The sequence below is a fragment of the Talpa occidentalis genome, unplaced genomic scaffold, assembly GCF_014898055.3.
Source record: "Talpa occidentalis isolate TD23 unplaced genomic scaffold, MPIMG_talOcc4v2.1 talOcc4.8, whole genome shotgun sequence".
NCBI classification, from domain to species: domain Eukaryota; kingdom Metazoa; phylum Chordata; class Mammalia; order Eulipotyphla; family Talpidae; genus Talpa; species Talpa occidentalis.
The window spans coordinates 45,525,391-45,553,230 of NW_023605194.1; the positions used below are offsets into that span (position 1 = coordinate 45,525,391).

At 37.5% G+C, this 27,840-nt stretch overlaps 1 protein-coding gene across 1 annotated transcript; it reads right to left on the bottom strand.

The window, feature by feature from the left end:
* Positions 1-7,421: 7,421 nt before the first annotated feature.
* KIFBP (kinesin family binding protein) lies at positions 7,422-27,800 on the bottom strand. Its single transcript, XM_037496477.2, has 7 exons — positions 27,296-27,800; positions 21,414-21,512; positions 18,901-18,980; positions 18,117-18,300; positions 15,165-15,249; positions 12,193-12,308; positions 7,422-8,842 (listed from the first exon to the last, which is right to left on the bottom strand). The coding sequence occupies exons 1-7, from the start codon at positions 27,719-27,721 to the stop codon at positions 7,967-7,969; spliced, it is 1,866 nt and encodes a 621-aa protein (XP_037352374.1). The 5' UTR covers positions 27,722-27,800; the 3' UTR covers positions 7,422-7,966.
* Between the last annotated feature and the right edge of the window lie 40 nt (positions 27,801-27,840).

The window sequence follows — 27,840 nt, forward strand, 5'->3', positions numbered from 1 at the left end:
TCAGATGTCACCAAAACACAGCCTTTCTTGTGGTGTGGGAGTGGAGGAATCTGAGTATTTGCTCCACCCCAAATTTGTCATGTTCCTGAGAGTCATGGCTCTCTATACAGAGTAATTAAAACCACACTGTGGGGACATCTACTTGCATATTTCCATTCAAATCCCCCAAGAATTGCTATTTGTCCCATCTATATTTCTTGTCAGACAAAGAACTTCCCTCCCAGGACAGGAGGAGGTGCTTAGAGAACAAGGAGAGTTGCTTCTCCTAGGTTACCCAAAACTGCTGGGAATATTCATTTGCCCCTATTTCCCCACGCTGGGTTCTCCTTGGGAACCAAAAGTACCAAGTAACTTTCTGGTTCTGGATGCTTCTTTCTGCTGAAACACTCCATCTTCCTTTTCTTCATTCTAAAAGCAGGGATGAACCCCATGAGGTCTACTAAAATTCTTGAACCCCACCACTACATTTTCTGATTAGTTCTGGGCTTGAACCTATGAATCTACATTTTACTAGGTACTTCTAAAGGATCCTGATGCAGGTGATCCTGGAACTTGACTCTAGGAAGCAGTGCCCACAGCTTATACTAATATAACCTATTGTTAAAAACATGGTCTTAAATAGAATTATCCCGAATATTTATCATTAGTTATTAAATATATAAACAAGTTCCTGCTGCTGACCCTGGAACAATAGAATCGCCCTTGTGAGAAGTAGCTTCATTAGCAATGACATTTGAATTTGGAACTCATATTTGAAATCTATGTTTTCTCTGCATCTGGTAGCATAGTTTTCATCTCATTTGAAGTGTTCATCCAAACCTCTCATTCCTTATTTCAGTTGCTCTGCAGGTATCTCCCTAGTTTTCTAAGCACCTGAGGAATCTCAAGGTAATTTTCATTTATAACACATAATCATATAGCAAGTCAGATCATTCCAAATACCATCTCTGTATTTGGTTTACAAATTGAATTCATGTGACCAGTAAAAGCAGGTCCATGGAATTCAGTTACTGCTTGGAATGCCTGGCACACCCTGGCTACTTTTCCACAGGAGCTTGGGAATCTTTTCTCCTTGCTTGTAAGTGGACTGTCACTGGATTTTCTGGGATGCACACACAGAAAAACAAAGGATTAAATAATTAGAAGCAAAATTCAAAGTCTTACATCTGAAAGGCCAGTACATTCTTGACAAAATGGTATCTTATAGTTTTGCATAATCAGAGCAGCTTGAGATTATTCTGTTTTCATTTTCTTACAATTTCTTACATAACTGTACCATTTTTGTAGTGTCCAAGCAATGGCTTTTGGGTGGAAATTAAAAGCACAAAAACCATCCAAAGGAGATTATAAATGACTTTAGAGGGTAACCAGTCTCTTGATAAAAAACTCTGACTTAGTGTGGTAACAGGAAAGGTGAAGTGATTAAGATAACCAATGAAGAAAAAAAGAGTGAGATAATTCAGAAGAAAATGGGTGTGTGTTGGTGGGCAGAGCTCAGTACCGACAGGGTTGGTATGTGCTACCTTGGATTCAGAAACTCATTGACATCCAGCAGGTTCTCTTGTGTTTCTTAACTATATGTTGGAACCCTATTTTCACATACAAAGCATGTATAAGACCTTCTTGTCACTTCCTGTAAATGAAAAACTAATATTTGGTCAAAACCTTCCTAAGAAGTTACTGGTTTAGAGTCTGGTTGGATTGTATTGCTTATATGGATTATAGGGGTGAGATTTTTCTGAGAGCTGTACTTTCTCTGAGACTTTTCCTTGATACATGCATCATTCCTAGTTGCTTTCTTGAATTGCTTTCCCTTTCTAAGTTCTTTCAAAGTTCAATGATGATCGTAATAATGAAAGTACTGATATAAAAAGACTACTTGAATGGATATTACGGCTCCCAATTCATTTTTTTCCCCTAAAAGATTACATATCAGCGCAATGACTCCTCCCACTGGGCCACTATGTGTGCATCTCTATACATGAGGCCATTTAAAAAACACTGTTAACAGCCCTAACATACTTGAGTTTCTTTCTTCATATCTCATGATTAGTAACTAATTGTCATAAATGACATGCAGGTAGCTATAAAAAGTTTGGAAATACTGCAACAAAGTATTACTCAGGTACAAATGCATAACTTTTTAAAAAATCAGTATGTATCTGCATAAACATAGCTATAATTAAGTATTGGGCAATGTATGGTTTTAAATTAATCTTCCCTAATTACAGCTTCTGCCTGTTTTAATAACTTGTCAGCAATTTTCCTTGAAGCATTGCTATCCTTTTTTATAGTCCATTCAAACTAAAATTAATACAACCAGTTTGTTAGCTGTGTAAAAGATCTCTCATACTGCCTTGGTGCAAATAATAGCTCTAACACATATTAGTTACTTGACTTTGGTCAAGTCACTGAAGCTGTCTCTAGGCCTCCGTTTCACATTCTGTAAAAGGAGGGTAATAGTATCCACATCATAAAGTTTTTGAGTAAATAATATAAAATAAAATAATGAATATAAGGTGCTTAGCAATAAGGTGTGATAGTGTTCAATAACATTATATATAAAGTATACAGATGCTCCTAAAATAAACCAGTAAAAGCAAGAGCTTGCAAACTAGGCCCAGAGTACAAATCTATCACCTGTTTTAATGAGTAAAGTTTTATTAGAAGACAGCCACATTCATTCATTTGTTCATATACTGTTGCGTTCACAGCAGTATTAATAGTTGCAACAGACTGTGTGGCGTCAAAGTCTACCATAACTACCATTTGGCCCTGTATAGAAAGACTACAAGTCCCTGAGTATCAGAAGAAGAAATTTAATAGGCCAAACGTAATAGGCTAAAACAAATAGCATCTGAAATTTGGACGTTTATTTTCTAATCTAAAATAGAAACTAAAAAAGAATACATATCTATCAAGCCCTTCCTCTCACATGATTCAGGAGAAACTGACAGCATTGGCTCAAACCAATCTAAGGAACAGAGATGAACAGCATGTACAGGATGTAGATAAGCCTCAAAACTTCACTGAGTTTCAGGCAACTGCAGCCACTTTTCCCAAGAAATTGCAAGGAAAGAGGTAAATGCTCTCCTACTAGCATATAGTCCCTTAAGAAAAACAACAAAGTAATGAGATTGGCAAAAACTATTTTTAATAAGTAGGTTTTTTAGACAATTATAAACCAGAGACATACTGCAGGGGAGGAGGTGGGAGAGGAATCAGAGGGAGGGAGGGAGGAGCACAGGGGACTGAGGTGATGGTGCACGGGTGCACTGGGGAAGGAAATTCTATGGGGACTCAATCTGAGGGGGTGGGGGGAAGCAAATATTGTCTAAAAAAAATTTTTAAATGATAAATGTTAAAATAAAAATAAATTAATTAAAAAACAATAATAAGTAGGTTTTCCCCAAAAGATAACCTATACCATCAGGAAGACCCTAAATTCATATACAAGTTTCAACCTTTTTGTTCAGGATTGGCAGGTAATATACAGTCTTCTGCTAGTAGGCATTCATTAAATACTTGTTGAATAAGTAAATAAATGAATGAATGATGCCTTTAGCCTATTAATGATCCAAATCTAGCAAGAATGAAATGAAAATTACAAAGGTCTTTTGTGTCAAAAATTTTTTTTTATTAACTGAGAATATAGTCTTTGTTTTAGGTGTGAGGAAAAGAGGAACAAGTCTATTTGTACTAAGTCTATGTATGAGGTTTTACAAAATTAGCCCAGAGTAATGAACCATCTGTTAGGTAAGGGAAAGCTTCTAATACCCTTCAGCAGCTCTACAGTCACAGAGAGGAACACAACAATGAAAGTTTTAGCAAAAATCAAGCAGATGAAACAGTATTAAAGAATCTAGTATTGCCAAGAAATCCAATATATTTTGTGATTAAAAAAAAAAATTGGGAAGATATGACAGTGCCTTGACTCCAGACTCAACCAAAACTAATGTGTATTAAATAAGATGGATTTAATTTATTTTGGATGTGAGACCTAGACCAGTCACTGTAGCGACATTAGTTTCCTAAACTAACCTTTCCTCAACATTCTGCACCATGCCCAACCTAGAATTGCGAGGGCAGCAGTTCTAAAGTGGGGTCCAGGGAACTGTGGGGTTGAAATCCCATGAAACTATTTTCATAAACAGAAGACATTACCATTTTCACTCCTCTCTCTTCCAAGGGCCACATGACATGTTATGTCACAACAGTTAGGACAAATCAACCTGTTTCCTTTAAGCCAATCATTAAAGATACTTATAAAATGTCCAACATGCCACTCTTTTTTTGAAAATAATTATTTTTCATAAAATATTGTGTTTAAATACAATGGGCTTAGTGTCATTTTAATTTAAATTGATAAAAAGGCAGCCATTTTTTTGAAGCCTTGCTTGGGGAAAGCAGCTTGTGAAAAAGGCTATGTGAACAGAGTACAGGATTGCAAAGCAGTCAGTGAGATTTCCTGCTGATAACTAGAGAGCAAGTCTTAAAATATGAAGTCACTACAGAGAGAAAATGACAAATAGCTTAGTATGCTGATGGCTATTAGGATAAAGACTGGTTTTCGGACCAGTACCGGATAAACCTTAATTTTATCTTTAGGACTCAATTTGAGTAACACAGTTGGGAAGAAAAGCTATCAAGACTTAAAGAGACTATGTCTTACAGAGTATATCTGCAAAGCTTAGCACAGTGACTAGCACACAGAAAGCTCAGTAATCATTAAATGAATGAATAACAATATAATTGAAGTTATGAAGCTGAATAAGGTTGGTAGCAAAACAGCTCCATCAAGACCTTTTAAAAAGGCTTGCAATGGAGATTTGTTCTAGAATCAGTTCTCCATAGTAGATTCAGTGTCATATCACTATTCCCCAGAAGCCTCCCTCCCTCTTTGCTGCCTCTTAATTCTCTTTACTATCCCTTAAAAATCTAATAAAAGGATATTAACAATCGTTTCACCTCAAGTATCTTAACAGCTAAACACAATAGGACGTAAATAGAACTATTTAAAAATTGTATTTGAACCAGATGGTCTCACTCATAGCAGGAATTTAGAAAACCTAAATAAGGGACCAGGAAAAAGACTAATTAATACAAAGTAAAAATCAAAATCAACAAGCAAATATAAACCAGAGACACACGGTGGGGGGAGGGGGGCAGAGAGAGGAAGGACTAGGGTCAAAATAAGGGAGGGTGCACTTGTATGGGGAATATAACCAAAATGAAAATGCATACATTGTGCAAAAATGAAAAATGATGTAAGAATTATATAAAATAAAATATTAAAAAAAAGAAATAAGAAACAAAAAAATTGTATTTGAGCTATAACTGACATAATAGTATATTGGTTTTTGGTGTACAACATAATAATTTAGTATTTGCACACATTGTGAAATGATCACCACAGTAAGTCTTGTCACCATCAGTCACCACACAAAGTTAACTTTTCGAATTTAACCCTTTGACTCTTCTCACCCATTTCAACCATCCCCAAGTACTTCTAATCTGGCAACCACTATTCTGTTCTGAGTTTTGTTTTAAATTCCACATGTAAGGCCTCCCTGGTGGCACAAGGGGTTACGACACAACCTATGAAGCTATCCACAGCCTCTGCAGCGCAGGAGTTCGATCCCCTACTGGCCAGGGAGAACCCACATGGTGCAGCAGACCTCTCCTGACTTGCCTGCTGCTCCTCTCAGCAGTGTATTTCAGTAAATCTGCCTGTTCTGTTCCCCACTCTGTCTCTGAGGGATTCTCTCACCCTCCCACCCCTGCCACACCTCTGGCCTATGCCCCAGCTCTTGTATGCATGAATAAATGAATCTTTAAAAAAAGAAATTCCACATGTAAGTGAAACCATACTGTACTTGTCCTTCGCTGGCTCATTTCATTTAGCATAATTCCCTCAAGGTCTATCCATATGTTGCAAGTGGCAAGATTTTACTACTAAAGTTTTCCAATGTGTGTGTACATACACACAGACAGACGTACACACACACATACACAACTTCTTTATCCACTCATCCACTGATGGACTTAACTTGTTTCCATATCTTGGTTAGAGTAATAATGCTAGGGTAAACATAAGGGTGCACATATATTTTCAAATTAGTGTTTGTTTTCTTTGGATAAAAACTCAGAAGTGGAATTGCTGAGACATATGGTAGTTCTCTAAATAAACTCCTAATTCTAATCCCACATGTCCCCCATAAAAATGTGCTTCTTCAATATAGTTCCTATTGCTGCTTTTCTCAAGACTTACATTTAATTCTTTAGCATGTCCTGAGCCTACTTCCAAAGCACATACTGAATTTATCCACGTCTCTCCATCCTTACTCTATTATCACCCTAGGTCCAAATCACTTAGAGTAATCTTAAGAGAATTTAGCCTTTGCCTATCCCCATGCTTCCTCTCTGGACTCTTACCCTTCTCTCTACACTCTATTTTCCCCTTAGACACAGAGTGGTTTCTTTAAAATGATAATCAGCCCTGATCTACAAAATCCTTTCCATCTGGGCTCCCTATCCCTGCCACACCCCACCCAACCCTTATTTTTTTCAGCCACATTGACCTTTCCTACCATCTAAAATGCCAAAGCTAATTCCAGTCTGATGGCAGTACTCCCTAGAATTCTTTACCAAAGGATCTTAACTTTGCTGCATTTTATTCTCATTCAGTTCTCAGCTCAGTAACACCTCTCACTTTTTGAGGTCACCATAACTTAAAGTAGCACAGCTTCCATGAAATGCTTACCGTATCACTCTTTTTCCTTTCTCAACTCATTTATGATCCGAAACCATCCTGCTTATTCATTTGCTCCATGAGAGTAGGACCTTGTTTATCTTAATGATCATTGTATCTTCTGCTTAGAAAAGTGAGAACAGTGCCTAACCTATGGTAGACATTTAATAATTATTAAGTATTAGGTGAATTACACATTGCTGTTATATGTAATATTTTTTCCCTGGAAATTTAATTTCATTTACATATGTAAATGTTATAGATTCTTAAAAGTTTATGAAGCAAATTAATGAGTAAACCAATATATAGAACTATACTGTATCAAATTTTATAAAAGATTCTGATTTGTGCATTGAGTAGGGACTCTTTCAATTCAGCATTTCTTACAATAACTAACACATTAACCATCGTACTACGAAGTACATATCCTTTGTCAACAGTGCTTTACAGGTTCCTAGATCAGGATCCTCTGAAAAATGGTAACTAGTAAGATTTTTCTGGCACACAGTAACAAGTAGCTCAGTAAATATCTATTCCATGAATGAGATTTTAATGTTTTCTATCTGTGTAATACTATCAAAGAAATATTCTTCTGGCTTTAAATAAATTAGAGGTATCAAAAATAAGATCAAATCTCGTAAGACAACAAAAGAAAAAAATGGAAGCTCTTATTAGTGAAACAAGTCAATTTATTATATTTCCAACAAGGTTTATTCCCTCCCCTATAATTAAGACAAACCACTTTACAACAACATAACTTAGTTTTTTAAGTTATTTTCAAAAAGGAAAGATTTCTTTGGAAATTTAGGAAGGTAAATATTTTGGGAAGGATAATTATAGGAAGTTATGTTTTAAATTTTAATACAGTAATAGGCTTATCTACCAGGGATAGTACCCAGTATTTTCCCTCTTATGGAATCCATCAAGTACTAGCCCACAGTTAGAAATGGAGGGAGGAAAGGTTTATATTTAAATAGGAAACAAGCAATCTAAAATACCAATCACATGTCACTTCAACAAGGCAATTTACATAATTAGGTGTAAATTATTAATTTATTTATGTTAAGTAAGGTCCTAGCAAAGACTCAACTGGCCTATCTCAAGTGCAGACCACAATCTAGCTATAAAGGTAATATCACAATGGAATTGGACCTGTGTGACTAAGGGGAAAAAATGTCTTCAGTATTGCACATTTTCATCCAATAGAAAAAAGGATTAGCTCAGGGCCATCTTGGTTCTGAATCTCTCCATTTTTGTTGGAAGAAGACTCACCATCTCTTTACTAAGTTCCAGCTCAACTTCTATTTCCTGAGCAGCCTCAGGGTGCTTTTCACAGTAATCAACAATAAATTTGTAATGTTCTAATGATGTTGCCAAGTTTTCTAACTCTTTCTTGGGGTCAGCAGTGATGATTTTGCCATAGAGACGGGCAACTCGAAACTTAGCTAACATGGCAGGGCGAAGAACATCTTCCCCTATATGCTCGGGAAATACTTTATTTGGATCCCTCAGGGAGTCTAAGAAGAGCTGGTAGTACTTCAATGCTGACTTATTAAGATTATTTATTTTTTTCACAATGTGTGAATCAGGATCCCTCAGCTTGTCAGCAATAGCGACCTTCAAATCCATCATATCATAGTATGCATGTGCAATTTCAAACTGAATCTGTCTGTTGACCAACAGGTAATACTGCGGATTCAGGTCCACAATTAGGGGTTCTAGCATGGCTATTCGACGTTTATGCATTTTGCACCGTCTTTCCATGTCAGTTTCAAAGAATGCAAGCACCTTAAACAGAGCACTATGATCTTGGACAACTTCAATGTGGTCAGTGACATAACCATCAATTTGAAAGAACTCCTTTGCCTCAAAGACATAGTGCTGACCCAATAAGAAAAGTTCCCGGGCTTCTTCAAAATCTAAAGGTCTCAAATACCTCACTTTCTCTTCTACTGCAGAGATGGCATCACACAGCTCACCAGTTCCAAACTGCACAGCTTTTTTCCTAACACGTTCTTCCTCTTCCAGTTCTTTTTTCCTTAAAGCTCTAAGTTCATATTGTTTATCAAGATCAAGTTCCCCTATGTTATCCTGAAAGGGAAAAAAATTATGGTTAAGTATAATACTGATCTTCTTGCTGTCTAACAAGATTAAAGCAAATAAGAGTAAAGAAAAGAAAACCTTCTGGGCCTCCCTGGTGGCGTGGGGTTTAAGTCTCAGTGCTATCAAGCTATTGCCAGCCACTGCAGCATGAGTCTGATCCCTGGCCAGGGAGCTACCCACATGGCATAGCAGACCTCTCCTGACTCACCTGCTGTTCCCCTCAGCAGTGTATTTCAGTCAATCTGCATGTTCTGCTCCCCAATCTGGTGAATCCTCTCACCCCCCGGCACCTCTGGCCTACACTCCAGTTCTTGCATGCATAGATAAATAAAAATAAATATTTAGAAAAAAAAGAAAACCTTCTTATAGTTCAGCCTGGTTTAGGAAGATATTATCCTAGATATCTTTTAAAACTTACTTCTTTTAACGATGTTCCAATTATATTAAAAATTTCAAGAAATTTGGAAAAATATTTAAATAAAATAGATTAAGCCATTTATATACTACCAATCCTCTTTGGGGAACTAAAACTCATAGTTATTCCTTCAGCTAAAATAAATACATACTAAAAGCACTTTTAGAACTGTGACACGTTATATACATATAGCACATTATTAGTAATATTTACTTTTAACATTAGAGTAAGAATGTAGTTTATATACTAAAAACATTTACTGAGATGCCATTAAGATTAACCATATGGTGTTTATACTATGTTCTATAGTGAAATATAGAGAAATAGTCTAGGACTGACACTACAGTGAAGCGTCAAATCTTCATAGTTAAAAGTTATCCTTCCCTAACTCCAGAGGCAAAAAACACCCCAAAACTAATATGATTAAAAAACAGATCCATCAGTGCTTAGCCCCAAGGTCTTTCTCCTTTACATTGACACTGTCTCTAGTCCTGCGCTGTTGAAAACAGTAGCCATTAGCCAAGTGTGGGTGGCAACTGAGCATTTAAAATGTGGAATCGAAACTCACCACAGCCACAGTTGTGGGCTATACATATAAAATCTATACCCAACTTCAAAGACTTAGTACAAAAATAAAGAATGTAAAATCTCTCTAGTAATGTTGAAATGTTGGCATAGAAAATGGTAACATTTTTATACACTGGGTCAAATAAAAATAAAGTATTACCTTTTTTTTCCTTTTCTAATGTGGCCACTAAAAAAAAATTTTTTTTAAAGATTTATTTTTATTCCTTCACTGAGCTTGCTTTAACTGTTTCCTCCTTTTGTACCTTTTCAATGACATATCCTTTATGGAACTTATTAAAATTACACTTTTTCACAAGGTCAATAACCAGGTCTATTTTTTGTTCACATAGTATAATGACTAGTACAGAGCTGTCATTAATACTTAACTGAACAAATCTTAAGCATAAATTGAAGAAGGCTTTTCAGATGAATAAACGGACAACCAAAGGATGAAGCTGAGGTAACAAAAAGGTCATATTAAGGAGTATCTGGGAAAAAATTTTTTTAAAGATATTTGAGTAATTTAGTGGCATGGCAAACATTTGAGTTTAAGCATGCAATAAGTTCTAGTATCCGGTCTGGAAAACATCAACTAAATTAGGGCAAAATTAAACCATAGAGCATTATACTTGATATAATTACTTCAAAAGTAGGTCATAATTCTCTAAATCTTGTTTGCTTACTTGCTCCCTGGACTTATTTATTTATATGCTTCCTAAACTGCTTTCTGGGCTAAAGCTCTTCCCAGCTCCAACTACTCTAGACATAAAATTCCCCAGGATTCTTTCCCTTGTAGGCTTGCTCCATCTTTACACTATATTCTAAAATATTCTTTTTTTTTTTAAATTTATTTATTTATGCATACAAGAACTGGGGTGTAGGCCAGAGGTGCAGGGGGTAAGAGAATTCACAAGAGACAGAGTGGGGAGCAAAACAGGCAGATCTACTGAAATACACTGCTGAGGGGGGCAGTGGGTGAGACTAAAGAGGTCTGCTGTGCCATGTGGGTTAGCGCCCTGGCCGGGGATCGAACTCATTCTGCAATGGCTGGCAATAGCTTGACAGTGCTGAAACTTTAACCCCTGTGCCACAAGGGAAGCCCAATGTTCTTTTTGTTTTTTTTAAGATTTATTTATTTATGCATACATGAACTACGGTACAGGCCAGAGGTACGAGAGGGTGAGAGGATTCACCAGACAGAGTGGGGAACAGAACAGGTGGACTGACTGAAATACACTGCTGAGGGGAGCAATGGGCAAGTCAGGAGAGATCTGCTGTGCCATGTGGGTTGCTCCCTGGCTGGGGATGGAACTCGTGCTGCAGTGGCTGCGGATAGCTTCATAGGTTGCGTCTTAACCCCTTGCACCACCAGGGAGGCTTCTCAATGTTATTTTTTTTAAAGACCTATGCTATGCATCTATAATTCTGTGGTTAATTTTGTTGAGTAGTTTCACAAGGTTCTATAAAAATATTATGCTTTAATTCATACAAATAGAAAAAATAAAAACAATTTCTCCAGGCAAGTCTGATTTCATATTTCTGAGATCTTCATATGCATATCTCTGTGTGTGTGTGTGCATGCATGTATGTATTATTTTTATCTCCATCTCACTGTTGAAGAAGTTGAGACATGGAGAGATTATACAACTGCAAAAATGGCAGGGCTAGATATATTTATTGCTAGATATATTTATACAGATTCATATGCTATATAAAGCATATAAAGATTATGAAACTATATAAAGATTAGTAAGAATTTTTCTATCCTCAAGTTGCTTGTAGTCTATAAGGAAGTAAAGGAAAAAGAATATGAATCAGGATGATACAGACAGAATTTAAGTGTCTTAGGAAGAGGCAAGAAAAGTTCTATGGAGTTTAAAGGAGGGAGATATCTCTGTAGAGATATCCGTAGAGGATGCATTCAACAATGATTTATTGAATTTATTGAGAACCTCTTGTGCCTGGAGGTAATGATATACTATGAATCTGATGCAGTATATCCCCCACTCTTAACCTCTTAAAGGGATTTATTTATCCAAAGGAAGTTATCAAGGAACCAGAAGTATTAAGACTTAAATAATGGGTCACCTCCCTGGCCGGGGATCAAACTCGTGTTGCAGTGGCTGCCGATATCTTCATAGTTTGTGTCTTAACTCCTTGCGCCATCAGGGAGGCCCCAATAATGAATAAGATTTTAAAAGATAGAGAAGATGAGAACAAATAATAAACATGAGCACATTCTGCGTACCCTGCATAATAAACATGCAGTGAGGTCAATGGACATAATCCCCCCTTTTAAGCTTTTACTTATATTCTGTTCATTTAAAAAAGAAAAGGCAATTTTTGATTGTATTACCTGCATGGATAGTTGAGCATTCTGCATGAGAGTCAAACAGTATTTGATCCAGCATCTTGCTATTTCCCCTTTTCTTTGATGATAAAGCTCTGGCACATCTCCATCAGTTTCAGTAGCTAAAATTACACAGCGTTTGTAACAAAGCACAGTGATTTGCCTAAATTAATGGTCACAATTGTAATTTTCAATGAGCACTGCATTCTTTTTGTATCACTTTTTTCCTGATTATAAAATAACAGATTTTCACTGAAGCAACAGAGGGAAAAAACACCCCAAAATGTCCACCACCCAGAGCACTAACTGCTGTTACTTTTACATATTTCTTTCTAATGTTTTCTTGTGCATTATCTATAGGTAAAACTAAGGTCACAATGTATGTTTAATTTTGAATATGGCCTTTCCATATGTTATACCACTAGTACTTTACTCATATCATTATCAACTGTTGCTAATGCATTTTTAAAAAATGTATTATAATACAATTAAATAGATATTCCATACTGTTTTTCTAAAATTGGGCATTAGTCTCTTCTAATTCTTCTATTATAAACAACCCTGAACAAAGGTCTCTGTGCATTACAAATCTGTATAGATTTTCAATTATTTCCTTATGACTAATTCCTTGAAGTGAAATTTACTGGGTCAGCATTTAAACTATTCTAAACATTCTTGATATATCTTGCCAATTTATCTTCAACAAGTACTTAAACCAACTATATATGATGCTGCTCAATGAAAGCATTATGAAAACACTGGGCATTGTCATTTAGCTTTCTGTTTCGAAGAGTTAAAAACAAAGTATCTCACTGATGGTTTAGTTCTTACTAATTTTTTTTCTGGGACAAGTGCCTTCTAGATTTCAACCAATCTAAAACCATTTCTCTAACTTTTCACAGCCTCTATATTCTTCTGATTCAGAATGCTAAAGAAAATTGTGACATTATTACAAAACCTGTAAAGTGACTCGACCACCTAGTTTTTAAAAATTGACATTTAAATATGTAAAAATATAACTTATTAGTTTCAGACGTACAACATAATGATTCCATTTTTTTGTATTCAGGTACCCCCACTTTTAAAAAGTTCATCTTAAACTTTGCTCTAACAAAAGACCGACATTAGTGCCTAGTCTCACTAACAAAGAAATTGAAAGAGAATTTTCACATTTATAACAGAAGGCAAGAAGCAAAAACAGTATTCAGTGTTTGGCAGAGGCCCGGCATTCTAGAGGCAGCACACATCCTAAGCAGTGGGAGTGGCACAAGTTCCTTCCCTGGAACTGCTTTACACAGGCTCTGTATGTCTTATCATTCCTGCTTTTACTACAGGTTAGTGTTATTTGGTATAATTTGGTGGGTTATTTAGTGGTTTGGGGAATGCTAAAAAAATTTTCCATATAAATTAATGGTAATTGCTTCTTCACTTTATGTCATTCCATCTTATGAAAGATTTCACAAGAATGCTCTATTTTTGGATATCAGGGAAACCTGTACTGACTTAAAATGATTGTCACAATAAGTCATTAACAACTATCCATATAATTACAATTTTTTTCCTATAATGAGAACTTTTAAGATCTATTCTTAGCAACTTTCAAATACACAATACACTCAACATGCTGTATTACGGTCCCAGAACTTAATTCATAAGTTTATTGCTTTTGATTCTTCACCCATTTTTGCCCAGCCCCTGCCTCTGAAAGCAATCTGTTCTCTGTAGTTATGAGCAATTTTTTTTTGTTTTTAAGATTCTACATGTATGTGTGATGAAGAACAGTATTTGTCTTTCTGACCTATTTTACTTAGCATAATGCACTGAGTTCTACTCATGTTGTCATAAATCAATATATTTCTTTTTTAATGGCTTAATAATAAACAGTTGATTATTGTGATTTATAGTGTGAACTGTAAAAAAATGTTCTGGGAATAACATGTCTCTTTTCCAGCAAATAAGAGAGCAAACCATTTGCACAGACTTGAAGTTTATGAAGCAATGAAGCCAAAATGTACAGTCTATAGGTAACTTAGCCTTTCCAACCTCCACTTAAGACTGAGAAGCTGGATAAAGAAGGTTTGAACAATGGTACCTCGCTTTTGCACCTCCACAATACATTCTTTAGAAAGGAAGACATTAAACCCTAACATTACCTTCCTCTGTACACAGATAGCATCAACATAATTTTAGGTCAAAACAACTTAAAGCCAGAAGCTCCCTGTCAAAAATAATTACATTTCTGGGCCTCCCTGGTGGCGCAGCGGGTTGAGCGCAGTGCTGTGAAGCTGTCTGGGCAGCCTCTGCAGCGCGGGTTCAATTCTCGGCTGGCCAGAAAGAAACCCACATGGCACAGCAGACCTCTCCTGTCTCGCCCACTGCTCCCCTCAGCAGTGTCTTCGGTCCGACTGCCTGTTCTGCTCCCTGCTCTGTCTCTCACCCTCCCACGCCAAGAACCCTAGTTCTTGTATAAATAAATAAATCTTAAAAAAAAAAAAAAAGAATAATTACATTTAATGTCAATGGACTCAGTGTTTCGATCTATATAAACTAAATTCAAACTTGTGATTGCTGGTATGGTTCTCAGAGTAAAATTCTGACAGACTGCATCCCAGGTTCAACTCCTCACGTTATCTAAAACTCTTTGTCTAACTATCCTTAAGATTGTTTTTTTTTTCCTTTACATTATAAAAGAAGAAAGATAGGCACCTGCATAGTCACAGGCAGGCAGGAGAGCTGTTTTATGATCATGTAAGAAAACGTTCTTATTTCTTAGGAAATATATACTGAAGTATTAAGTGGTAAAAGAGTAAATAATATATTCAGTCTTCTCACAGAGGTTCAGAATGATGATTGCAAATGATGCAATTATTAACAACTGGTGAATTTAGAAGGACATATGGTAGATTTTTGCTCTGTTCTTATAATTTTTCTAACATTAAAATGATTTCAAAATCTTTTAAAAATTATTTAATACTCACTGTCTTCTGTATTTTGAATCTTTCCAGTTTGACCAAAAATGACATTAGCAGCTGATAAACAGTGTCTGGCCTCCATAAAGCATAGCTGTTGAAAAAAAGAGTGAAGACAATTATCACACAGCCTTATTTGCAATGATACTTGTATCAAGTCTTTTATATGGAAAAGCTATAAAATCAGGTAAAAATACTACCAAGGAAACCTTGTATAAATGCTGAACATTTGGAAGGTATATAAGACTATGATCTGGTTAAAAAGCTACCTCATAGGTTAAAGTAACAGCGCTCCAAACTCTTAATAATCAAAATGGCTGAAAGACAACTGTTGATGGAAAGTTAGCTCTCCTCAGGTAAACAAAGTATGTAAGAATAGTTATCCTAGACTCATTACCTCATCTAGTCCTTTAGGTTCAATCTAAATAGCCAAAGTCCCATACATAATAAATTCTTAGATCATTTGCAATCTGTCAAAGGATTTGAAAATTTAATTTTTATTAGAGATCCCTTTTACATCCTACCATTCAGAGGCAAAAGGTTAAGTTCTGATACGAAGAGATCCAGGTCTTCTAAAATCTTTGTAATTTACATGAAACTTCCCATCAAGTTTTGAAGTCAATCTATTTCCACAGATGAATTTTATGTAACTGCTTTATTAACACATTTGAAGACTTCATAATTCAAATCTTGGCATGGTAAACTTCTCAAACATTTGGAGAAGATCTCCACACTTCGCATTTGTCATGTAACTCACAGGACCACCCAGCAAAAGCACAAAGTTAAAGTCCAACTTTTAGGTGGAAACCACCCTCATTAAATATAATCTCTACTTCATATAAGTGACTGCTAAGATTTTTTTTTTTTTAAATTTTTTTTTTAATAGAGGCATGTTTTATTTATTTATTTGTTTGTTTGTTTGTTTATACATGCACTGGGTACAGTCAGAAGCACGGGAGGGTGAGAGAATTCACCAGAGCCAGAGCGGGAGCAGAGCAGGCAGAAGGACCGAAGTACACTGCTGAGAGGAGCAGCGGGCGGCAGGAGAGGTCTGCGCGCCATGTGGGACCCTCCTCTGGTGGCCGGGGAGCAGCCGGGATCGAACCGGCGCCGCAGAGGCCGCGGGCAGCTTCGCAACCCAGCGCTCAACCGCTGTGCCACCAGGGAGGCCCCACTGCTAAGATTTTTAATGGTTGGCTATTATGACTTTGAAACATCAGATTGAGTGTAACTCCATTATGGTGAATTCAGAAGCCATCTTGAGAACAGCTGTGCAGTACTATCCCAGCAACATCTTAATTCAAACTGGTGGTGTTAAACTTCAAAATCCAAGAAGAAAGTCACAGTTTACATAAAGCAGCTTAAATAGTCCCTCTCTAATCCCTCACCCATTAATATCACTTCAACTTTGCCCAGATCAACGCCCTGTGAGCAACCACTGCTAAAACAGTGAGCACCTGTGCCCTCTAGGTGGCTGGTAAATGTGGGTACTAGCACCTACCAGGCAGGGACTCACCAAGAAGCAAACCCTCATCACTGGAACCAGATGATGATGATATGATACAAACAAATGACAATTACATTGTTTAAAGATATGGTTCAAATCTCTTTTTGCAATATAACTTAGCTGGTTGTAACAAAAATGTGTAAAATATATTGGTAAAAAATAAAAGTGGGGTGGGAGAAGGACTCATGAAAATTATTGCATGCTCCACATAAGCAATGCTTAACAACTTTAAATTTTAATTATACTTTAAATTAATAGCTAGGTAGCTCAATATTATCAATATCTGTAGACATTTAAATGTTAATTAAAATCACAGTGAATATGTAATTTTAAAGTTGCTAAACAAAACAAAGGGCCTCCAGCAGCTATAGAAAAGGTGCCACAAGCAGAGGCACCGGATAACACTCTTTGATGATGACCACAATGAAATGGATTCATGAGTTAGATTTAACTGAATGCTCTGATATATGCAATAGCGTTACTTACACGCTTGATCTTAGATCAAAGTCCTAGAAGCGATGCTGCAGTCACCACAGCCCTTTCTCTCCTGCTAATAGCTTTTCTGAATGAAATTCTGTGGGACAATACTTTAAACATAGGGCGCATTTACAGAACCAGCACTAACAAAAAGCTTAGAAAGGATAAAGGCCCAGTAAGGATAAGGTAGCAGATAACCAGAGACATCTAAGAAGGAACTCTGATAAGTAAAGAATTACCAAAATTTCAGAAAGACTTGTGAATTAGTAATATACATGAAAGTAATTTCTATTGCTGAGCTGTCTTACTGAGGAATAACAGAAAGTTTGGGTAGGAAAGGTATCTTATAAACATTTCAGCATTAAAAACTATTAAGGGCTTAAAAAAAATGTTAAGAATATATCAACATGATTCTGAATAATTCCAATAAACAACTAAGACGTTCAAATTTGTCCCTGGGGAACAGTCCAGAAGAAGTATAGTATAAAGACCTGGAACTCTGATATTGGGCAGAGACATTTCCAACACAGAAAAATTATTATAAAAGAGTTAATTCTGAAGAATAACTGAAATGTGTCACATGCTTTTATCAAAGCCCACATTTAACAGTCAACTTCCTCAGACAAATTCTCAGTTACCAGATTACCATTACAAAAAGATAAAGATATATCTACATGAGAACAAACATCTTCAATTTAAAAGTAACCTCACTAAAATGAACTGAGATAGGAAGCCTAATTGAAAAAAAACTTGGTCTTTGGTAACAAGACAATGCTAAAACTTAGCATTTTAAGATTCAAAAGAATGCAATAAAAAGCTATACAATTTTATTACACTGGTAAAATGGGTTGTTATTCTCTCTAGTTTATATTATAAAACACAAACTTTTAAAAAGATGGTATTTTCAGGGTGCTACTGATTCTATTTTTGTATGCATTACCAATAACTCTGTTAGATAACTACTTTGAGAAGCTTACCTTATTGATATAAAATTGTGACAAGGTTGCAGCATTAATAGCCCACTCTATAGGATGGTAGGCATTGTGCTCAAGCTGGCGTTTTAGGGTACTGTGGCAATAATGAGCAGCCTTCTCAAACATTTCCATATGCTGGTAAACTTGAGCCAGGTAATATAAGTTATGAGTATAAACCTTCTCAAATCTATGAAGAGAAAAATAAGCATAAAAACATAAAATTTTAAGGCACTTTCATATTTATTTTGATCTCCCACCAATCCTTTGAGTTGGGATGGCTATTTCACAGCTAAGGAAACTGAGCCTCAGATTTGACAGGATCACATAGATAGTAAGTGGCAAATGGAGGATTTTAGTCCATGTCAGAATCCATATTCTATAACCTTTTAAAAATATCTTGAAGGTTGGGCCTCCCTGGTGGTGCAAGAGGTTAAGCACCGTATTATGAAGCAATCCACAGCTTCTACAGCATGAATTCGATCCCTGGCCGGCCAGGGAGCAACCTACATGGAGAAGTAGACCTCTCCTGTCTTGCCTGCTGCTCCCCTCAGCAATATATTTCAGTTGGTCTGTCTATTCTGTTCCCCACTCTGTCTCTGGTGAATCCTTTCATAGTCCCCGCCGCCCCCCCCCCGCCCCCACATCTCTGGCCTGTACCCCAGCTCTTGTATGCATAAATAAATCTTTAAAAAAATATATCTTCAAGAAGAAAACCACTGCACTTTTCTGAACAATCACCTATACTATGTGGAATTAGTCATGAAAGCTGATTTCTGTACCCACTCACCTTTTTGATCTCTCTTGTTCAGTAAGTTTTTCTTCTTCAGGAAGAAAATGCTCAGTAGGATCAAGAGGAGGACTCCCAATCTATAATTCAAGAAAAACAAAATTTTAAAGTATCAACACCAAGCGCCCCCCTCTGGAGGAGGAACTCAAGAAATCAAATTTTAAAAGCCCATTTCATTTTTCTCTAGTTCCCTTTCATGTTACCAAGAAGTAATTACCTTAACCTTAAGAATTTAGCAGCTACCCCTCAGCAGTGTACTTCAGTCCTTCTGCCTGCCCTGCTCCCCGCTCTGGCTCTGGTGAATTCTCTCACCCTCCCGCGCTTCTGACTGTACCCAGTGCATGTATAAACAAACAAACAAACAAATAAATAAATAAATGAAAATACATGCCTCTTAAAAAAAAAAAAAGAAGAATTTAGCAGCTATAAAGAGATTGTCCACAAGCTCACATTTGACAAAATTTTAACTGAGATTAAGCAACACTAAAAAAACCTACCAATTTGCTTTTAGGGATGTATAATTCTTTAAGTATTTTCAGTGATAATTTTGCTTTCTAGAAAAAGTTCTTTTAAAAACATCCATGGGGCAGGCCTCCCTGGTGGTGCAAGGGATTAAGTACTGCACTGTGAAGCAATTTGAAGCCTCTGCAGCATGAGTTCAATCCCTGGCTGGCCAGAGAGCAACGCACATGGCGCAGCAGACCTCTCCCGACTCGCCCGCTGCTCCCTTCAGCAGTGTATTTCAGTCAGTCTACCTGTTCTGTTCCCCACTCTGTCTCTGGTGAATCCTCTCACCCTCAAGCCCCCTCTCACCCACCCCACCCCCCCCCATCTCTGGCCTATACCCCAGCTCTTGTATGCATAAATAAATCTTAAAAAATAAATGAATAAATAAATAAAAACATCCATGGGGCCTCCCTGGTGGCAAAAGGAGTTAAGTCTCAACACTACCAAGCTATGGCCGCCACTATAGCATGAGTCCCATCCCCTGCCAGGGAACTAACCCACATGGCGCAGCAGACCTCTCCCATCTTGCCCTCTGCTCCCCTCAGCAGTGTATTTCAGTAGATCTGCCTGTTCTGCTCCCCAGTCTGTCTCTGGTGAATCCTCTCACCCCTTCCACATCTCTGGCCTAGACATCAGTTCTTGTATGTATAAATAAATCTTTAAAAAAATACTGTTAAAAAATTAAAAAAAAATACATAAGGATGATAATAGGAAAGATATAGATACCCTTAGAGTAATATTGTTCTGAACTGATCATTAATGAAGATAAAAGTTTTGAACATTCTAATATTCAAGAACAGGGGGATCTACTGAAATACACTGCTGAGGGGAGCAGTGGGCAAGACAGGAGAGGTCTGCTGCACCATGGAGGGAGCTCCCTGGCTAGGGATCCAAGTGCTTCAGTGGCTGCTGATAGCTTCATAGTGCTGGGACTTAACCCTTTGCGCCACCAGGGAGGTCCTTCGTAGGTAAAATTTATTGAAGAAATAGATGGTTTGTTTTCAGTCCAGGCTCCATGATACCTCTGTTTTATTACTAATAAGGAGGAGGGAAGAGTCTGTAGTGGACTGAGCTGAGGGTATTTTTGACCTGCTTAACTAGAAAAGCTTGATCAGTTTTTACATAATTTATTTCAGAAGAGTTTCATGGGTAAAAAGAAAATAGCTAAAAAACCATTACCTTGAAGTAGTTCTCAAGTGCAATACCTAGATCAGCAAATGAGAATCACCTACTATCTTGCTAAAAATGCAAATTCCAGGTCCCCACCCAGATCTGCTAAGTCTGAATCTGAGAAGGAACATTGTTTTTTTAACAGGTCATTCAGATGCAAGCTGAAATTTGAGAATTGTTGCCTCAAAGATTTCTGACATTTTGCTTAAGTAGTTGCTTAGGTTTCTTTAAGCACTACTATTCTCAGTGGAACTCAAAACAGAATTTTTAAATTATAAGTAAAAATATGCAAGTATCAGCATGTTAGGATTAATATAATATTTCCTATATAATTCAATTATAATTAGACTAGGGTTATCATTAGACTCTATCCAAGGATTACTTTTAAGAACACTAAAATTTGTAATACAAAGTAATTTTAGCTATCAGATGACCACTTAGACCACTCTATAGAAAGGTCTGGAATATTATGAACAAATTCTCACTATCAATTCCTTTTTTTAAAGATGTATTTTATTTATGCATGCATGCAAGAACTGGGGTCTTGGCCAGTGGCGGGGCGGGGGAAGTGGATGGGGGTAAGGATTCACCAGATACAGAGTGGGGAGCAGAACAGGCAGACTGACTGAAATACACTGCTGAGGGGAGCAATGGGCAAGACAGGAGAGGTCTGCTGTGCCATGTGGGTCAGCTCCCTAACCAGGAATCAAACGCAGTGGCTGGCAATACCTCGATAGTGCTGAGACTTCAACCCCTGCACCACCAGGAAGGCCCTTAACCATCAATTCTTAACTGTTTCAATCAAAACTTAAAATGTATCTGGATATGCATCATACCTCTTTCATATACTGATTGTACAGTGCTTCTGAAGATTCTAAATAAGCTTGTGCAGTTTCAATTTCTTCTCTTTCAGACCACAAGATACCAAGGTTATTCTGGAAAATAAAGAAAAAAGAAATAATGACAATATAGATCTTCCAATTAAAGTAACTTTCAGAGTTTCAAAGTTAATATTTACCTATCAAACAGTGCTGGAATCTGGTTATTCACAACAGTATTATCCTTATGTAGTGAGACAGGCAACCTATGAGATGCATCCCTGGTGAGCCCTGCCTCTGGCTATCCGTGTCCTCAAAGAGTCTCTTCCCTTTAAATATGTAGGCTGGATTTAGTGATTTGTTTCTAACAAACAGCATATGGCAAATGTGATCATATTGGAATCTCTCTTCCAAAATTAGGTTATAAAACACTGTGGTTCCATCATGGGTGCTGCCTCTTGCTCATTCTCAGGGAAGCAAACTGTTATGTTGTAAGTCATCCTATAGACGGATTTATGAGAGAAGAAACTGAGGGAGATCAAAAAGCTAGCACAGAATTGAGGCCATCAGAGCGACAGTGTGTAGGAAACTGAATCCTGCCAATAACCATCTGAATGAGTCTGGAAGGAGTGTCTCCCATATTGAGTCTTCAAGTCAGCCTCAGCAGACCAATAATCTGATGAGAGCTCTTGAGCCAGAGGCAACCAGCTAAGGCAAACCTACAGGATAAAAATGCGCTGCAGGCTGCTAAATTTGGAGGTAAAATGTTACATAACAATAGTTAACTGATAGAGACAAAGATGTTCCATAAAATATATAAGGCTTTCAAAATAGCTATAATCTTCTCCAGAGAGCTTTCAAACAAGGAAAAATTCTCAACAGTGATTGTTCAGTACAAGCCTGTCAAAGGGAAATGAGCTCTCAAATTCCAGTAATTCAAAGTATGTGGTGTGGAAAAACCTGAAGATACTATATGCCTTTTTCCATCAGTTAAGTCAGATTCCTAAAGTTTACCATTTCAAACAAGAAAATATTTGTTCATACAAAACAAACTGATACAGAGAACAGATTGGTATTAGACCAGAGAAGGTGGGTAAAAGGGGTAAAGGTATGGAGGTGATAGAAAAGTACTTTCTAGTTTGGACCAGACTTGGGAAGTGATGTAGTATATACAGATGTTTAAGTATAATTTTGCACACCTGAAACTTATATAATGTTATAAACCAATGTAATTTCAATCCATTTTTTAGTTTGTTTATAGTTTAGAGTTCTTAAAATTGTATAGCTTTATGATTATATCTAGTCAATCAAAAATTCTTCATAGTCTTTTATTGTATTAATCATTTGCTTTTGCTCTCCATAGCATCATCTTCCTTCTGTTACCATGAAGGCAAAGGAAAAACTTACTAGATTAGGGATTATATTTTAAAAACTAGGCCATCTGTCTTCTGCTATATAACTATTTTAGCCGGCTTTGTAGAGGGCAAAGATCTGTTCAGATGTCAGAATTCAAGACTGGAGGCCCAGCCCCCTTTAGAGAACGGAGTTAGACTGCCTTCCATAAATTGGGATAACACTTCAAGCAAAATGATACTTCTGAGGCCGGACTTCTACCATCCTCTGTAAACCTCCTTAGGGAAAAGAACAGGATAAGGAAAGAGAGCCTCTAATGCAGAGATTTTTAACCTGGGTCCAATGGACTCACAAGGTGTCCATGAGAGAATTCAGAGTCTATGAACTTGAATGGGGAGAAGACTATTTACTATACACTAATATCCTTCATGAACATAGATACAAATAATATTAATAAAATTTTAGCAAATTGAGTTCAACAATATATAAAAATACATTAAAAGGGTATTATTTTACCCAAGTTTTCTTAGTAAAAACTCTCAGGGGAATTTATTACAGGAAAGGAAAGGGTTGGTTTAACACTGAAAATCTGGCAATATAATTTGCATAACAGACTAAAAAGGAAAAAAGTCACCTCAGATGCAGCAATGAAATTATGATGTTGATCAAGAAGTCAAACCAAAATAAGAAGGTGCACACACCACGATCTCATTTAAAAATTCTAGAAAATGCAGAGGGGAGAGGCAAAGAAGAGGGAGAGAGAATAAAGAAGGGGAGGGATTACAAAGGAACACAAGGAAACTTGGTGATCATGGATATGTTCATGACCTTGATTGTTTCATGGGCATATTCATATATCACATTCATCAAACTGTATGTCAAGTCTATCTTAATAAATCTACAAATATACACAAAAGGTATTCCTTATGTATGCATATCCTGGTAGCGGAGGGAATAGAGAGAATTAGCTTTTAATTGGTGAGGGAATTTTACTATAATAAAATAGTTAAATTTCACTAAAGATGATGATAATACAAGTGTTTATTGCTGATAGCAAAAATCAGAAGGAAAAACAAAGAAAAATCTTTTCTAAGCGCCCTCAAAACCTAGTGAAGATAGAAAGGAAGTCTCTTTTTGATAATCAGAGTCCAGGTTCTGTATTTCTGTAGCAATAATGCTAATGGATAGTATCCATTTCCTTAGTCTCTCCAAAGTGTAATCAATATCTCTAATAATCTCTTTCCTAAGATAGAAACACCAAATTGAGACAAAGCAATAAATCTATCATAAATTCCTTAGAACTGATACATACACACAAAGGTGTATCTTATACCAAAATGAAATCATTCCACATAATTCCAAACATATGTCCCTCTCTTAATATTGATATTTTTGGTTAACATACATAAATTATGATTTTTAATGGCTGCCTACTGTTATATATGAATGCACCAATATTTATTAAACCATATACATACTGAGGGCTATTTACACTATTCTTTTTATAAAAAGTTTATACGATGATGAATATTTATGTTCACATATCTTTTCATAACTATCTTAATGTAATTTTAAGATACTGATGTGGAATTTTTTTTTTCCCCAAAGATTTATTTATTTATGCATACAGGAACTGGGGTACAGGTCAGAGGTGTGAGGAGTGAGAAGATTCACCAGAGACAGAGTGGGGAACAGAACAGGCAGACTGACTGAAATACACTGCTGAGGGGAGCAGCAGGCGAGACAGGAGAGGTCTGCAGCACCATGTGGGTAGTTCCCTGGCTGGGGATTGAACTTGTGCTGCAGAAGCTGCAGATTGCTTCATAGTGCACTGCTTAACCCCTTGTGCCACTGGGAGGCCCTGATGTGGAATTTTTACATAAAAGGCCTGATTCAAGAGTTTTGAAATCGAGCTCCATAAAAGATCTATAGTGTCGGGCCTCCTGGGTGGCACAGTGGTTGAGTGCTGGGTTGTGAAGCTGTCCACAGCCTCTGCAGCACTGGTTCGATCCCCGGCATCACGCGAGGGTCCCATAGGGCGCCAGACCTCTCCTGCCTCCCGCTGCTCCCCTCTGCAGTGTACTTCGTCAGTCTGCCTATTCTGCTCCCCGCTCTGGCTCTGGTGAATCCTCTCAACTCCATCTCTGGCCTGTACCCCGGTTCTTGTATGCATAAATAAATAAATATTTTAAAAAAAAGATCTATAGTGTTTACATTTCTACTAGCAATAATGCTAATGGATAGTATCCATTTCCTTAGTCTCTCCAAAGCGTAATCAATATCTCTAATAATCTCTGCCAAACTGGTATAATTTTTCTATTTCATTCTTTTAGTTTTCTTTATGATTAGTGAGGCCAAATCTCTCATGTATAGTAAATATTAAGTGAAACGATACCATATATATAGTATGGTAATGCCACTGAAACAGATCAACTAAACAGAAGAATTTAGGAAGACTGGCACAATCTGAATCACCACTGCTATACTGTTTTAGTACATTCCTTTTCATATTTTTATAATCACTTTATTTGTTCAGATAAACAATCATTCTGTCAAGTTCTGAGATTTCAGCACTAATTGCATCAAATCTATAAATGAGTATCAGGTTCATACCATTATTTTTAATCTTACCACCCAGGAACATGGTATAGTTCTCTCTCTTTAAGTTTACTAGTTCTAGTATCCCTAATGCTGCAATTTCCAAAATTAATATTTTAACCCATTATGCTTATATACAAGAGTACTACCGATAGAACAGATTTACTTTATATCCTCCTGCTTTATTAAACTGATAATTCCAATGGTTTTCAGTTGATGTCTTTGGGTTTTTAGGTATACAATGATCATATATGCAAATGATGACTTTATTCATATAAATAATTTTTATTTTCCCAAAATCTATAATTTTTTCTTCTGTATTACTGGAATGGTCAGAACTTCTAATCGAGATTTTGAATCTGATTTTACTAAGTATGTCTCTAATAATTCACCCTCAGAAAAGGGTGGCTGTTTAAAATACTGCATTTTGGGGCCTCCCTGGTGGCCTAGGGGTTAAGTCTTAGTGCTATCACTGCCAAGGCCTCTGTTTGATTCCCAAACCAGCGAGCTAACCCACACATGGTGCTGCAGACCTCTCTTGTCTTGCCTAATGCTCCACTTAGCAGTGTATTTTGGTAAATCAGCCTGTGCTGCTCCCCACTCTGTCCTGTCTCTGATGAATTCTCTCACCATCACCCACCACTTCTGGCCTACACCCCAGTTCTTCTACAAATAAATAAATCTTTAAAAAAATAAAAATATTGCATTTCATTGAATGTGAGATGTCACAATTTGTAAGACAATTATTTTATGTATCAATAACAAACAATGGCAAGTAAAATACGCTATATACTACATTGGCTATGAAATGCATTCTAATTTTAGATATTAGAGTATGAAAGATGTGTATATTAGACAATGTGTATATTAGGCATTCTGATTTTAGATATTAGAGTATGAAAGATGTGTATATTAGACAATTTAAAGTACATATTAAAATCAATAATATACAGTAAATACTGGAGCCCATAATAAATTTAGGACAGTTTCTAATTGTATCTTTAAAATAGTGAGTGAGATACTTTTTAAAATGTTTACTAGAATCTTAGGCAGTTATAAGGTTAAAGAAAATTTCAAATGAAGCTATCCGAATTCAACATTTTACGAATTTTATTAAATCTCGCATACATTTCTTGAATATTAATAATGTGCCTACCATGTGATAGGTACTGAGGTCATAAATAATATGCAAAAACAGATTTTAGTTCCTGTTATTCTGTGGCTTTTACTTTTATTGGGCCATAATAAAAGTATGACCCATACAATTTCCTTTTCAATGTTTTTCTTTGAGGTCTACTTACCATATGATCAATTTTGGTAAATGTTCTCTGGATCACATATATTAGGAAGTGGAAGTAAGAATTTGTGAGCGTAAGCAGAGCAACAGGCACATACAAAGAGTTCAGACTTATCTCATTTGTTATGTTCCCGACGCAAAATGTCACATTTTTTTCTTAATAATCCACCTACCGTCAAATGGGAAAAATAAGGATTATGAAAATTCAGAGGTAGAAGGGAGAGATCAGTTCGGACCAAAGTGAGCTAAAAGTTACTAGAAGTATGACGTGCGTTTTGGAGAATGAGGAGGAATTCCAGGGGAAGCAAACCGATGAGTGAGGCGTTTGGAACGAAGCCTTCAAATGAAAAACGTACTCCGGCCATGCTTTGTCATTTCCTTGAGACCTCAAGTTAAAACAAATTTTTGGATTTGTCTTGGCTAGAAGGAACAGGCTCCGGGCTGGCGGAGGGCGCATTCACGAAGCCAGAGGGCCTCGCGGTCCAGCCACCAGGAGAGGGGGCGAGTAATGCCGCCGGGGTGGGCGGAGGGAGGGGGAGTGTGGCAGCCGCGTATCACCCCAGGGCTTCAAAGCCTGGGCACAACCGTGCGAGAGGGGGGCCCCCTCCCGGCGCCCTCCCCTCTGGCCCAGGGCCGGCGCGGCCGCCCTCACCTGCGCCTGGATGTAGAGAGACACGCAGTCGTGCGACAGCCGGTATTTGCGCAGCAGCTTCAGGCACTTCACGAGATGCTCCTCCCCCGCCGACAGCTCCTCCGTGTCGATGTGGTTCACCCCGAGATGGAACTCAATAACCGCCAGCCTCACGGCCCCTCGGGCGACGGGCCCCTCGGCCTCCACCGCCTCGGCGGGCGGCCCCAGGGTGGGGTCGCCCGCACCCGAGCTCTCCTCGGCCTCAGGCCGCTCATCCTCCTCCTCGGGCGCGGGGCCCAGCAGCGCCCTGACCTCTTCCAGCAGCACTCGGGCGCTGTATTTGGACTTGTACGGCTCCTTCTCGGGGTTTTTATGCAATTCCACCCGCGACAGGGCCAGAGCCGCCTGGAATTTCTCACGAATCTCGGCCCACGGAACATTCGCCATAGCGGCCCCTACAGCCTGGGTTTGCTCAGGGCCTGCGATCGGGACTCGCGCCTTCCTGTGCTCTACGACACTTCACTTACGGCGCGCCGCACGGCAGAAAAGCAACCAATGAAGTCCGC

Excerpts from the sequence above, each read along its gene's own strand:
- KIFBP (XM_037496477.2), bottom strand. The coding sequence starts at position 27,721 with ATGGCGAATGTTCCGTGGGCCGAGATTCGTGAGAAATTCCAGGCGGCT. Across the intron at positions 18,981-21,413 it reads ACAATCAGTATATGAAAGAG|ATTGGGAGTCCTCCTCTTGA; the intron begins GTATGATGCATA and ends CTTGAATTATAG. Across the intron at positions 8,843-12,192 it reads ATGCTCAACTATCCATGCAG|GATAACATAGGGGAACTTGA; the intron begins GTAATACAATCA and ends TTTCCCTTTCAG.